The following is a 13,911-nucleotide window of genomic DNA, read 5'->3' on the forward strand; positions in this document are numbered from 1 at the left end:
ATATTGCAGTTCCATTTATCTTTGATTTTAGAGTTTTAGTTTCATGGAAATCACAGCTTATCGAAATGTTTATACATGTCTTTTAACTTCAGGATCGGTCAAATATCTACAAGGTCGTGAAATGGCCGCTTCAGCATCTGGACTTGTTGCATACAGGTACATCTATCACCTGTTTTAGCTTGTTAATAGTTTATGCTTTCTGATACACGACAGTGGCTTACTGTATTGTACAGCGATATCTGTTTATTAAACTTTCCTTTTTTGTGTATATCTTGCAGGATCTTACGCCTGTCAGTGCTTTATCTTCGTAATCATTCCATCCAATATGGCTTCCTCGATAGCAGAATGTACCAGGCAGTGGCTTCAATTCTGGCAATTTTCGTGCACAAGTGGAAAATCTTCAAAGAACAAGAAAGGGAGCGAGAAGAGGAGGAGGGAAACTTGTTCAAATTCAGGAACAAAATTCATGGCTCAAGTCTAACTGAGGATGAAGAGAATAAAGAAGCCCTTAGCCAGGCCTTTCCAACCTTTGATGGAGATTTTAAGGACATCATGGCTCCCCAGGATTTGAATGAGAATGTGGTCGTCCCCCAGGGGGAAAGTGAGTCATCTACACATGCTTCAAAATCAGACGCTGAACTGTTTATGTCAAACATTACCGACTTCTCGGAAATCCGAAAACTACACGAGGAGACGTTCTGTCGATTTCCATCAAGTCAAGATTTCTCTTTAGATGGGACAGACCGCTGCCCAAGTGAGTCCTTAGAGACGTTGTATTTGGAAACTTTCCAGTGGAGTTATCAAACTGCTGCAGTGGTGAATGCCATCATTCCATGTAAGTGACGTCTTATTCCTGGGGTAAAGCATAGGAGTGTAGGTGGACTTACAAGTAAAGGCAGACTTGTTCCTACATCACACCAAATAAACTGAAAAGACATATTGTTTTCTTCCTTTAGACTCATTAAACCTAACTGCACAAGCATTGTTAGCACTTTTGTCAGAAAAAGTTACGTTTGTGCTTGTTTTGTGTGGTGAAGTACCTGAACTTTTTACATGTTAATTTCGCGATTTTGGAAAGCGATATTTCACGACACTTAATTTTTGCGGACCAAAGTCTCCAAGCCAAACATCCAGGTTAAAATAAAGGCAACTCTTAAGTAGTGTTTGTGTGTTCTTTTTATTAAGTCGCATGCTTTCTGCTGTTGCCGGGCGAGACAAGTGCAGTGTGACAAAAAGTACAAACAGACTGAGTAGGTTGTCCCAGGAAGTTAAAGTCGATTTGACGGCCGTACAGTAACCTACTCCAAGAACCTGCATGCGGATCATGAAAGCGGTAACAAACTCGGACCTGTGATTGATGTATAGTACAGAAAACGTAAACTTTTTTAGATGTATTAAAAGTTAACTTTGAAATGGTCAAAACGAAAAACGTAAGAATTAGACGTCGCTAAAATTTCTTGTAATTGTAAACATCTCTTCGTAGGGTCACATATGGAGGATAAACTATCTTGGTCCCATCTCTTGCAAAGTTGCATTTTGAAAGGACACTTCCGAACAGACAATGGCGTGAAGGTAGGACGTGATATACATGACATAAGTTGATACACATGTAGTTATCATAACTCCATTTAACCTTTCCCTTGCAATGATTTCAAGATAAGGCCAATACGCTGATGGGGCTGTAACCTCGCAAATGAATCATCACATGATTTGAATTGGGTGGCAACAAAATGATAAATACGTTAGCCGAGTTCGTCTATATTAAGGTTTTTTATATATCATCACTAACCAGCTAGCAAGTTACAAATAGTTCAGAGAGTAGAAGAGTGATGATTACATTAGTTTCACCTCATTGATCTCGAAGGAAATTGAAATTTTTTGAACGTCCAGATCAAGGACGTTTTTAGCTTAGCGATATACGAAATAGAACTAGATGGCTTTCCAGAAATGCTTAGTACTTAAGACCGTGGTTTCTTCATTCTGATTCTCGGTCAACTCCCCTTTACGTAGACAAGCTTGGCACAGGCACAACTATCTCCCTTTAGAAATGTTTCTCTTCAAAGGATCTGTCGGCTATGTTCAAACTTTAAAAAAAGCTTCCACCCAAATAGGGTTTGAATTATCAAGTTAACGTACTGTAGTTTATGGTAAATACTTGAGAAGCGGGAGTTACTTAAAACTACAATCGTGGACAACAAATTGTACGTGTTTTACTACAAGTTTGAAAAAAGCGCTGCTTTCCTTTTAAAAACGCGTTACTGTTCCCTTTCCCCACCAAATACAATGTTGAAAATCAGAAGAAATTGTAGGTAGTAGTTTTCAACATTGTATGGGGGGTGGGGGTAGGGGGGGTAGGCGGGTGAAGTTGTGTTCGCGTCTGGTGTGTGCGCAAAAGCGCCAAAAGTGCAAATTTGTCCCAAGACTTTTGCCCATGATTGTAGGTTTTAGTACTTTATGCAGTGTGTCGTAAATGTTTTTCTCTCTTATTTCACAGCAAAAAGTCCAATCCCAAAGTGTTGTAAGTGCAGGTACCCCGTTTAATATTTACCACGATTCCAACATTCAAGAGGTGGTCAAGGTGAAACCAGTTCTTCAGCGTTTAATGGTTCGTGTTCATGAGTTGTTGGCAGAATGGCCTCGGCATCCTAATCTTTTGCAGGTGAACAGACTTTGTCTTTCCTGAATTTGTGAATCGTGGTATGTCATAATTTTATTATTGTATCTCAAAGCAGAAATGAGGTAACCCAGGATTCGTTCAACTGTTGCTTTGTTCAAGAAAAAGGTCTGGTATGTTTGAGTGTCTTAAAACCAAAACCAGACCTATCACTTACCAATTAGACTAGGCAGCCAATCTCAAACCCTACTAAAACCAAAAACCAAAACCAAACTCCTTGCCTGATTACATTCGACACTCAATTGAAAACCGTTCTACAAGTTCTTGACAATGTTCTTGGTTTTAGCTGTTGGTGGTGGTGCAAAGAATATTGTCTTTTCCTGTGACAAGTCCAGTGATGAAGATTCTAACAGGTCTTGAGGTTTTGCTTAGGAAGGCCCAGGTAAGGTTTTCAGCTCAGTATACTGCACTTTGTTTTTGTAATCATTTCTTGTTCCTACGCAAGGTTCATGAAGAGTGATATTGGACCAAACTACAAACCTTACTGGTTCAGCAGAGTGAAACTATCAGTATTAATGTTTATGCATCCAGCTTGTATTAAGGGTGAATACAGATAGAAAACAACTTTGAAAAAGGGTTTTTAACTATTTAAAGATTGCAAACTAAGAATTTGACCTCATTGAGCTGACATATGTCTGGGTCCGTCTTTGCAAGCAGTCTCTTGCTTCATTTTCATTTTTGACTGAACAAAAAAGACACTTCTATCAGATAAAGCCGCAATGTTTCAACTTTCCTACTCCTTCTACCATTCAGAATTGTGTTTCTATATTTCTCTTATAGGACTGGGAGTCTAATGCCGCTAAACATGTTAGCCTTAAAGACCATCTGGACAACGTGACAAGTCTGATTATACAGTGGAGAAAAATGGAGCTCAAGTATGACACTTTTCACTTGTCGGAGACGTTTGAAAGGCTGTCATAGTGTGTTCAAAACACTTCATGTCTGGTTTGTAAACTGTCGTCTTTTTTCACTGCAGATGCTGGTCATCTCTACTTGATGTGGCTACTGTTAAGGCGGCAGGAAAGGCCAGTCAGTGGTGGTTTCATATTTATAACTCGTTGGAACAGTTTAGGGCACGCGAGGAAGGTCATGAACTCAATGGCGAGTATACATGAAGTTTTTTTGTATTCACCGCATACGAAGTGCTTGCATCGGGCTGTTGTAGGTCATGTTTATTAAAATATTACAACAAATTGCAATGCTTATCATAAGCAAGTTTTTATTTACATTCACTATACAAAATGACAGAGAGACAGAGCATGCGTATCTAATGATGTATGGATAATCTTGGTAATAATGTAACCGTTATCCTCAAACATTCCGAAATTGCTTATAAAGCGTCAAATAAACAGCGTGTGTATCATTCCTGTGTGTTGTTTAAACTATCTGATACTTCTCATTCCGTACGGCTAGAATCGTAGAAACAGTTGTAACGTTCAGTTACATCTGTATGCAAGTAACCCATTACCTAAATAATTGTCGTGTTCACTCATCGACGGTCATTGTGTTCTTTCATAAACAGATACTATCCCTAAAGGCAGCGAGTTAATCGAACCACTTCAGAGATTCATTGAAAGCTCAACGCTTGGTGAATTTGCCTCCCGTGTTCAAATGCTATTTGCTTTTTACAAGGAAATGTACTACGAGGAAGGCAGCACTTGGAAAACTGAAGGTGACTTGCTATTACCAAGAAAGTTGTTACAATCCTCCGTAGGCAAAAAGAGGGCGACTGGTACATTTACCCATAGCTCTTAGCGCACGAAAACCTTAATAACGTTCATAAAACCGTACAGAAACGTTTTAAAATATTCCAACCTAAGCTACACAACGTCCTTAGCACAGGGAAAAATATTGTAAAAATTTGGCTTTCTTTGTGCCTTGTAGGCTGTGTGAAGTTCGCAAGGCATTGTGGTAAAATGTGTAGCCGCCATCTTTTTTTCATACCGTTGATTGTATTTGGATACATGTGTATCTTAAGTGCGTTTTTCCAAGCCTCGTTAGTAATTTGTGAACTGTATATTTGTGATAGTAAGTTGAAAAATGAGAGATAATTTTGAAATTATCTTAATAAGATCCTAAGTAAAATCGAATGAAGAAAATCATAACTTACACAACCACACGAGTGTAGTATTTTCTCCGCAAACGTCCTTCAAATTATCTTCATTATGTGATTGCATTACTTGTTTTGCACAGTGACAGTGTCAGATGTTCTGTGGAACCTGTACAGCTACTACAAGCAGTTCATTCCCTGCGTCGAGCAAACCCTACAAGAAATGAGAAAACCCATTGAAAAAGACCTTAAGGTTTGTAGTTGTATGTAATATAGAGCGCCCTTAGACTGCAGATCAAGCGGTCCGGGTTTGAGCCCTGGTCGGGGTCATTTACTCAGTTGTGTTCTAGGGCAAGAACCTAATACTTTCACAGTGCCTCTCACCACACAGATTTATGAATCGTTATCCGCGAATTTAATTTGTTTTAAGGGGGGTTGGGGGGGGGGGGGAGCTTGTGATGGACTAGCTACCCATGCTATAGGGAGGGGTAGAAATTCTCCTAATTTGCTTAATACTACAGAAACTGGAATAACCCCCGGAGCCGATGGGACACTTTGGCTGTGGCAGAATTCACTTTTTACCTAACATACATGATACCTACTTCATGGCAGTAACACATATTTTGGAACAAAGCTTGTATGTCCCTATGGGACACCTTGACTTGATACGGATTTTACCTAGTATGCATGATTCTTGGTTCGTGGCAGTAACATATATTTTGGAACAAAGCTTATATCTTTTTATCGTCGCTTTTTAGTGGCGAAGAATATGATTTTGTTTTTGGTTGGATAGTGTTTTCTAGCGACGTTTTCTGGAGTAATTCTGTAATGTGGTTTGCCTTGTTTTTTATGACTTTAGGACTTTGTCAAAATAGCGAAGTGGAATGACTCTAACTTCTGGGCGATGAAGCAAGCTGCTGACAAATCCCATCACACATTGCACAAATTTGTGCGCAAGTACGAGGTAACAGTTGAACTTAATGCTGTTAGTTTAAACTTGCATGGTGAGTTTGCTTATGTATAAATAATTGAAGTGTGTTGTAGAATTCGCGTTACTTCTCAGTGAAAACCTCAGGATCCTCTAGTAGCTGTTTCGAACAACGTTCCCACAGGTCGAGCAAAACATATCGCTAGTACATTAAATACAGTTAGTTTGAAATCCAACGCGTAATGAAAGTGTTTTTGTGTAACGACACCACAAAAACAGTCGAGGGAAAGCGTGGTTGTGTAATAAAAACGGAAGAACTGTTCAACTTTAAACAATTTGTAGTTATCAAAGAAATATATTTTTTAAAAAAATTATTGACCAAACGAGCTAAAACTCTGCGAAAAATTAGTAACTTATTGAAAATTGTTATAGTTATAAAAAAAAAATAACGTATTTCATTAGTGGCTGTTGTTAAAGAAACAATTCACTTGGAGAGGACCACTAGTTTATCAGTTCATACTGTCATGTGTCAGCCTTTCTAAATAAAGTTGACTATTATTGTTGTTATTATTTTTCGCAATAGTAGTAGTACAATACTAGCAGCTTGTTTCCTGGAAGAGTTTTTAGTAACTGCCAAGTTACTGCTGCTGATTTGTTTTGTTCCCAAGGTCTCACTTGATGAACCGGTGCAAAAAACCTTGATGAATGTTAAGAAGACTCTTGGCTCTCCCGAAGAAAGAAAACATCAAACAAATGAACGAAAAGGTGTACAACCTGAGTGGTTTGCATCACCAGACAACTTAAAGGTAAGCACAATACAGTATTTTTCCCTAGTTTAGAAGTTTCAAGTTCCCGTTTGCGTCAGTTTTTAAAATGTGGCGTAGTTAGAAAAAAGACGCCCATTTGAGTTGTGCATGTTTTGCGTAAAAGTGATGTTGGTATAACCCGTCTTTAATTGGAAGAATTTGGTCCTGACACTCAGTTTCATTTGACAAGGGATGAAGAGATGCTCAGAAGACACTTATGTCGAGTTCATTACTGTACCAATTGAACTCGCCAGGATGCAGGCATGAAGTCATAGACAACTGACCAATATCAGTAGTATAGTATATGGTAGAAAAGCATGAAAAATTTTCGTTCGTCTGGTGTGATCGTTCCATTGGGGGAAGCCCTGAATACGATTGTTTTTGATTAACGTTTTGACAACTTGAGCGTCTACCCTCACCTGGACGATCACACCAGACGAACAACTGATACTCCCGAGTTCAAGTCATCCACTATAAAACCATTTACTACAGAGGGGTTTTGAAAGTAACTTTGAACCTGAAGGAGTACCTTTCCTTGCTGTAGGTGTATTGTGTCAGAGGTCGTCAGCTTGTTTCAGCGTATGAACAATATGGATTGTGTCTCCCAATGAACCAGACTCGGTTACCAAAACTCTTTGAAAAGATGAGGCAGCTTTCCCAGCAGATACTGAGCCAACAAGAGTATATGCTGCTGGTGATGTCTTTAGATGACTTTACAGGTACTTGTAACATTGTATTTCGATGTATGTGATTGTAGATGTGCCGTCCGTAAACGAAACAAGTGTTTTTACTGTACAGTAGTACTTTACTAACACAACTACATATCGTGTAGGTATCGTGCTAATATTAGGGAGCTTAAGCAAAGCACGACGACGACGGCCACGAGAACGTCACCAAACAAAGGTTTAATGAGCAAAACAATAGCTGTGCACGTGCGTTATAAATCGTTGTACATTTCTTTGCCGTCCTCTGCAAAACAACCACGTGAAATGACCAAGTTCTGCGTCGTCTACGGAAAGTGGACGACGACGGCTAATTTTTCTTATTTCCATTTGGAATTGAACGCCGTCGTTGTATATTTAGCTTAAGGACGTTTTTAGAGCCATTGGCGTACCGAACAGATCTAGGCAATCGCGAATTTCGCTTGTAAAATATAAATTCATTTTTTACCAGGCGTCGTCCTCGGCGTCCTCCTCGGCGTCGTCCTCTGCGTCGTCCTCTGCGTCGTCGTCGTCGTTGCTTGAGCCCCCTATTGTAATTTCAAAATGTAAATGCAAAATAAAGTCAAGTTGAAGTTGAAGTTGAAGTTGACGTGCTTACAAAATTGGTTTTGTAATACTCTGGCTTACTTGGCACTTTCTTTCGTGAGGGTTTTGAAGAACAGTCTTGATTATGTACAGTAATGTAAGCCACTAAAGTCTATGCATAAGGTCTTTGGACAATCTTTCAGGTGAAGTCATTGCCACGTCCAACGAATTACAGGCTTTAGATGTGACCAATCAGGTAATGCACAGTTATGTTGTACACCAGTTTGCACTGGGTGTAAAAATTCATTGTTGTCACCAAATTCCTCCTTAATTTTGCTCTATGTATTACGTGAAGCTCTCTGCATTTCCAACCCTTCACGAAGAGAGAGTGATGATACTTTTAGTCTTTCCTTGCTGCAGAAACTGGAGATAAGTTTTGGCCTGGTGAGCCATGGAGTTCAAGTCTGTCTTTGCCATTTGTCTTGAATTGTAGTCAAAGCTTCTTTAACACCGGGATTCTTGGTCATCATGGCTATGGCCACGACCACTGCATTTCAACCTGTCTCTTCCTAGGCAGACACACAGTTGTCTGTTGTGTTTCCATACGATAGATTGCACTTAAATTTCAAGGTGAATAGGCCTTTTACACGATCCGGTCACATGGTACAAAATCACACATGCTGGTGAGCAAGTTGCACAGTGGGACTTCCAAAACAATGCAACTCGTACCAGTCCACCTGGACCTGCCTTTGTTTTGGAAGTCCCACTGCGTAACTTGCTCACCAGCATGTGTGATTTTGCACCATGTGACCGGATCGTGCAAAGGGCCTATTGCTGAATATGCCATTTTCGTATTCTCGATATAGGACTGGAACTAGCTTGCAACTGAGGCTAATGCGGGTAGTCTTTTCAAATGCAAATGACATTTATTATATGGAGAAGAGTGTTTTACTGGGAACTAAACCACTCGTAGATTCCATACGCCACTTCATCCGGGACCCGAGTGGCGTATTTTCCGTATGTCACCTTTGTGAGTGTCGTATCGTTCAATGACCTCACTATTCCCGCCTTTTGCTTTTGTTGAATTGGTTTCTCCATATAATAAAAAGAACATTACACGTTGGCTCGAAGATATGAATTTTATGTTCTCGTGGCAAGAACAATATCGAAGCGAACGAGTGAGATATTGTTCTTGCCACTCGAACATAAAATTCATATCTTCTCGCCACCGTGTAATATCCTCTATTTATCTCATTTTAATGATATTTCCCCGCATGAGCCTCCATTGCAAACTGATATATTGAAAATATTTTGAAAATAATCGTTAATCGTTGTCTGAGGAGACTGACTGTCTCACTAATTTGTTTGTCTATCTTGCACATGATTAATCTTCAAATGGCCCTGCTGGTCTCTTACTTCAGTCATCCGGTAGCGGGGTAGTAATACTTCTTTCATTAACTTTCCATTCTAGCCGAAAGAAAAGCAAGCAGAGATGCGAAAACATATTCAACAAAGGAAACGCAAAAGTCTGTCAGACCTGTTCAAGATGTTATCCTCACTTGGTATGATGGCAATGGCTTCTTGTACAACAAATAATTCATTCGCTTTTGCGTGGTTTAGAAGGTGATTCAGTGACCTTCAAAATGGTTGACGAGCTGTCTTGTTGCAGAACGGTACCAACCATATGCAATAAAAACGAACATGTATTGATAACTGTTAGAAGAAAAGTTTGTTAACTGTTGAGAATAAAGGGTCAATTCGTCAAGAATAAGAATGAACATTGAAATTTCATGGCAAATAATTGATGGTGTGTTTTTTTTTGTTTGGAATCTGCCGGATGGAGAGCAATGCCACAGTGCAGTGTATGAGACCAGTTCATGCAATACCGTGTTATCTAATGCAATGGACATGTAATTTACACAACAATGCATCTATGAAAGGGGCTCGGTCATGGCATCAGTTTTGAGTTATTTCGGCCACGTATAAAATTACCTTTAAATTGAAGGAAACCTTAAAATAATAATCTACTAACATATAGGAAAACACCAAAGAGATAATAAACCATAAAGGAGCAAGGTTGGTTAAGGAGGGAGAAAATTGACTCCGATTACAAACGACGAACTTGAGAAATTTGGGCTGAACTTTTCAAGATGCACAAACCATGTCATAGCTCCTTTAACACGCAGTAGGCAGCATGGCCGATGGCGTGCTGTTACTGTCAGCTTCATGATCATCTCTAGTGTACCAAGAATAACCTCAGTTTTTTTTGTAGGAGTGTCATATCGCAAAGGACTCAATCTTGAACGGCAGTCTACGGGAAGGGAAGCCATGTTGATTGTTGCGGTGGACGAAGAGGCTGTTACAAAATCAGTTGCACTGCTTTCAGACAGATCACCGTAAGTATGCTGTTATAAAAAAGGCAATGTAACTTTCAGTTGCACGGAGTCAGAAGTTAGAATCAGATTGCAAGTTACGCTTTGACTCTACGAAGGACAGGAAAAGGAAAACTACAATTAGTGACACATTGTTGGTAAACTGGCCTCCCCCTTCTACCCTTTTGTGTTGTTTAGAAACTAAAACGCGTTGAAAAAGGCATTCGGGTACACTGCGCTATCCACCATTGCATGAAGGAAAGTGGTTGTGTTCCAACGACTTGAGACGGTGTACAGACGTCATGATTCTGTGCAGCCGTCTTCTAGGTCTTACCATTACGTTTCAAGTGACATTGTCGCTTTTTCCGCGTGAAATTAAATACACTGTGCACAGAGACTAAGGGAAAACTAACTGCAATACATCTATATGCTACATACTCTGCTGTTGAAATAACCTTTTTTCAGTGACCTGTTACACGAAGTACAGCAGCTGGTGGAGGGTTGCTGCCATCATTACTACAAGTCACTTGCCAGGTCGGCTGCTTTCACTGTTGCCATGGTAACACCGTCTAAGGTAAGATGACGCACGGAAATGGAACCCCTTGTTTCATATACAAACTGGCATCATTGATTTTCTGTGATGCGTTTCGCTCTCTTTAAAGTTACAAACATATTCTAAGAGAGCACATTGAAATGGGCATGAGATTCATGGAAGAGGGAGTGCATAAACCTGGAGCCACAAATCAGAGATCACTCTTGTTGGTCTTTTTTAACGTTCTTGATTCACAACTGCCCACGGTGGACGTGTACTTCTACATAGCAAAGTTGGATTAATGCTCACACTTAGAGCTTGTGCTAGTAGTGGTACAAATGTATAAATACTTACCCAAATAAGCCTTTGTGTAGACACAAATAGTCTGATCAGAACGTTTTGAAGCAATTCTAGTTTTTAATCCACAAACGAAGAAGAAGTTATTTTCTATTTTGTTTTTTTTTTTTATTTCTCCAGGAACTCAGTATCGGAGATATTGATCGGTGTAAAGGTTGCAGTCAACATATCCTTCATGTTTGTTATGAACAGAGGAAGGTGATTGCACAGTTCTCGAGGAACATTACATGTGCAAGGTAACACTCAGTTGAAGTAGAAAAGTTTCGTGTGTGTAATTTTGTTATAGGAGTTCAGCGTTTGAGTGTTTAGCAAGAATATTTCTAGTTTCCTTGATAGCTATGTCTTATAAATATATACTTATGCAACAGCAAATATTAATTAATTTAAACAGTAATAGTTTTAAGCTGAGAGTAACTTGCACGTCACAATTTCTGTTAATTATTTTCTGTAACACTGATCAATGGGTAAAAACGACTTTTGCCTCAGAAGAAGGCACATGAAAATGAGTACATTTATGTGAGTTGGCAATATACCTGTAGATTGCGAAAATTAATTTCGAAAAAAGATTGAATCCTGAGACTTTTTCCAGACTTTATTTCGTAATCTACGGGTTGATTATGAAATCACAGTGACCAGGGGCCCGTTTCTCGAAGGTCCTGAATTGTTTTTGCACTCGGAAAGCCGTAGGCAAATCTCAAACGTTTTGATTACAGAGCTGTTTTATTCACATATTCTTAATATGAAGAGTGGTTCTCTTCGTACATTAAGTTTCAGGCATATACACCTCTCTGTTTTTAGATACAGATTAATTAAAAATTGCTTTGCGGGCCCGAAACGTTTCTGGGGCTTTAGAGAAACGGGCCCCACTTCCCACATTTCTAAATCACCACACCGGTATCGCAGGGGTCGTGGGTTCGAATTCCATTCAAGCCTGAAATTTGTTCTGGCTTCACTTTCGTAGCTGCGTTAGTTGCGTACATAAATGTGATGATCTCTCATGTCTTGAAGTCTCTCTCCCACGGTTCAAATAAACGATGTTTCATATATCTACCCGCTCATGGCAAAATGCGGGCTAATGTTATTCCTTACAAGTCTCATATCCTATTCACAACAACATCTTTAAATATTTTTAAAAAGCGGTATAACTAAACAAGGTTAAAAATTAGTTGCTCATACCACACACACCCCACAACTTAACAAAGTAAAAACCTGTTTGATGAAAATATGTAAGCAAGGTGGTTTGAAATTTGTCTTTTCAAAATGACTGCAAAGCGTAATCGACAAATTGGAAAAACGTAAACCTGATTTAGTTAAACTAGTTTAGTTGGTGTGAATGAGACGTTGTGAAAGTTATAATTTCTGATGGATTGTCGCATTTACTAACCTTTACTCTCGATTTCCACACCACTATGAAGCTTCCTGTTAATCTTGCGTTACGTTTTGGTGAAGTATCGATATGAAGCAGTTTATATCAGCCTCTTACAGTCTCTTCATTTTGCTTGTGTCTCAGTGTCTCCCTTAAGCAGCTCACAGAAGCTGTCGGTTTACCAAATGATGATGTCACCAGAGGACTGATACCTCTACCACCTCAGAGAGACCTTGAAGAGCGCACGGTAGGTTTGTATTTGTGTAAGCTGCTAGAAACTTCTAGAATGTGCTTTTGCAAACTATTCCTTTCTAAGTTTAATAAAAACGTTCTCCGGTTAAAATAGTTTAAAATTACTAGAGCTTTCCGTTGCCAATCTGCAATCTTTGACAAATAGGCCTGATCACTATAGGTCTGCAATCTGTTTGTCAAAGATTGTAGACAGACAATCGAAAGCTTATAATTTTAAACTATTTTAACCAGAGAAAGTTTTTTTTTAAAATTTTGAATATGTCTTATCTTGGTTACTCGTCCATTTTTTAATATTTCCTTTCAGTTAGCTTCGCACTAGCCATTGCTGCAAGTAATCATTATCTTACTAAATAACTGTAAAGAAAGTTTGTTCGAGTTTCTCCTCTCTTTCAAGGTCCAGCTGATGGCTCTTCTAACCCACACGGCCCAGGTTCTACAACAAATGTCCATATTGCTGAAGTGTTGTCCCAGTGAGAAAGTGTCACTTCAGGAATGGTCTCCACTGCCGCAATCTCTGCTATCAGCTCTGGCCATGTCTTCTGCTGACGATGTTCTCGTCACAGAAGTAACACAGACGCTAGAGGTATGAACTATGAGCGCGCGTTATTTTATGGCTAACTCCGTGAGCGAACAAGAGGAACCGAATCCTGCGCGGTGATTGGCTACCCGAGTGGGCGAAATGGCGCTATCTTGCCCACTCAGGATTACCCGCTGTGTCCCGCAGGAAAATAGTTTTCTTTTTCTATATAATAAATCTCTTATTAACCAGGCTTGTTCGGTCAAGATGGTTGGATATTGGCGTCGTTCATTTTTTCCGTGTTTAGGGTTTAAGGAACTTGGCCAATATCAAGCCATCTTGACCTCACACTTGGTCAATAATCCATATATATTGAGTTAGTTCATGAGTTTACTGACACCTAAATTCATGACTTAAGTCAATCTTACGTTGTGTAACAGGCTGTGTGATATGTGTATTCCGTTTTCTCTGAAGAGTGTATTTATCTCAATTTCAGGATTCTGTAAAGAAAGTGCAACAGCTAAGCAAAGATGTCAGACCTTACGCTGCTGTATCGGATCACGTGTTAAATAATACCAACCGGGATGACAGCACAGCTTTTATAGCTTCTTGGTAATTAATATCTTATGCGTTGTTCAACAAGATAAGAAAATGACGGCCAATGCAACTGTCAGAAATCTGTCATTTACGAAACAGGAAAAACATGCAGGAGATGGCGTGACCGAGTGGTCTAGGGCGCTCTGTTTGAAATCAGGAGATCCCTGATTAAAATCCTCCACCCTAACCGCTATCTGAATATGTTCTCGGTAG

General features: G+C 39.5%; 1 protein-coding gene across 2 annotated transcripts in view; it reads left to right on the plus strand.

The window, feature by feature from the left end:
* The window catches only part of LOC110069340 (midasin-like), a 77,178-nt gene that overhangs the window by 44,642 nt on the left and 18,625 nt on the right, over positions 1-13,911 (plus strand). For both annotated transcript variants that reach the window (XM_089282725.1, XM_089282726.1), the window contains exons 57-76: positions 93-156; positions 279-835; positions 1,484-1,572; positions 2,495-2,659; positions 2,961-3,056; positions 3,455-3,549; positions 3,651-3,775; positions 4,197-4,346; positions 4,868-4,977; positions 5,584-5,688; positions 6,321-6,458; positions 7,003-7,177; positions 7,909-7,961; positions 9,177-9,267; positions 9,978-10,101; positions 10,543-10,651; positions 11,087-11,202; positions 12,477-12,579; positions 12,979-13,167; positions 13,598-13,713. In XM_089282725.1, coding sequence (XP_089138851.1) covers positions 93-156; positions 279-835; positions 1,484-1,572; positions 2,495-2,659; positions 2,961-3,056; positions 3,455-3,549; positions 3,651-3,775; positions 4,197-4,346; positions 4,868-4,977; positions 5,584-5,688; positions 6,321-6,458; positions 7,003-7,177; positions 7,909-7,961; positions 9,177-9,267; positions 9,978-10,101; positions 10,543-10,651; positions 11,087-11,202; positions 12,477-12,579; positions 12,979-13,167; positions 13,598-13,713 — 2,770 coding nt within the window. The remainder of the gene's footprint in view (positions 1-92; positions 157-278; positions 836-1,483; positions 1,573-2,494; positions 2,660-2,960; positions 3,057-3,454; positions 3,550-3,650; positions 3,776-4,196; positions 4,347-4,867; positions 4,978-5,583; positions 5,689-6,320; positions 6,459-7,002; positions 7,178-7,908; positions 7,962-9,176; positions 9,268-9,977; positions 10,102-10,542; positions 10,652-11,086; positions 11,203-12,476; positions 12,580-12,978; positions 13,168-13,597; positions 13,714-13,911) is intronic.

Source organism: Orbicella faveolata, unplaced genomic scaffold (assembly GCF_042242905.1).
Source record: "Orbicella faveolata isolate gen_17 unplaced genomic scaffold, um_ofav_v1 contig_12, whole genome shotgun sequence".
Classification (NCBI taxonomy): domain Eukaryota; kingdom Metazoa; phylum Cnidaria; class Anthozoa; order Scleractinia; family Merulinidae; genus Orbicella; species Orbicella faveolata.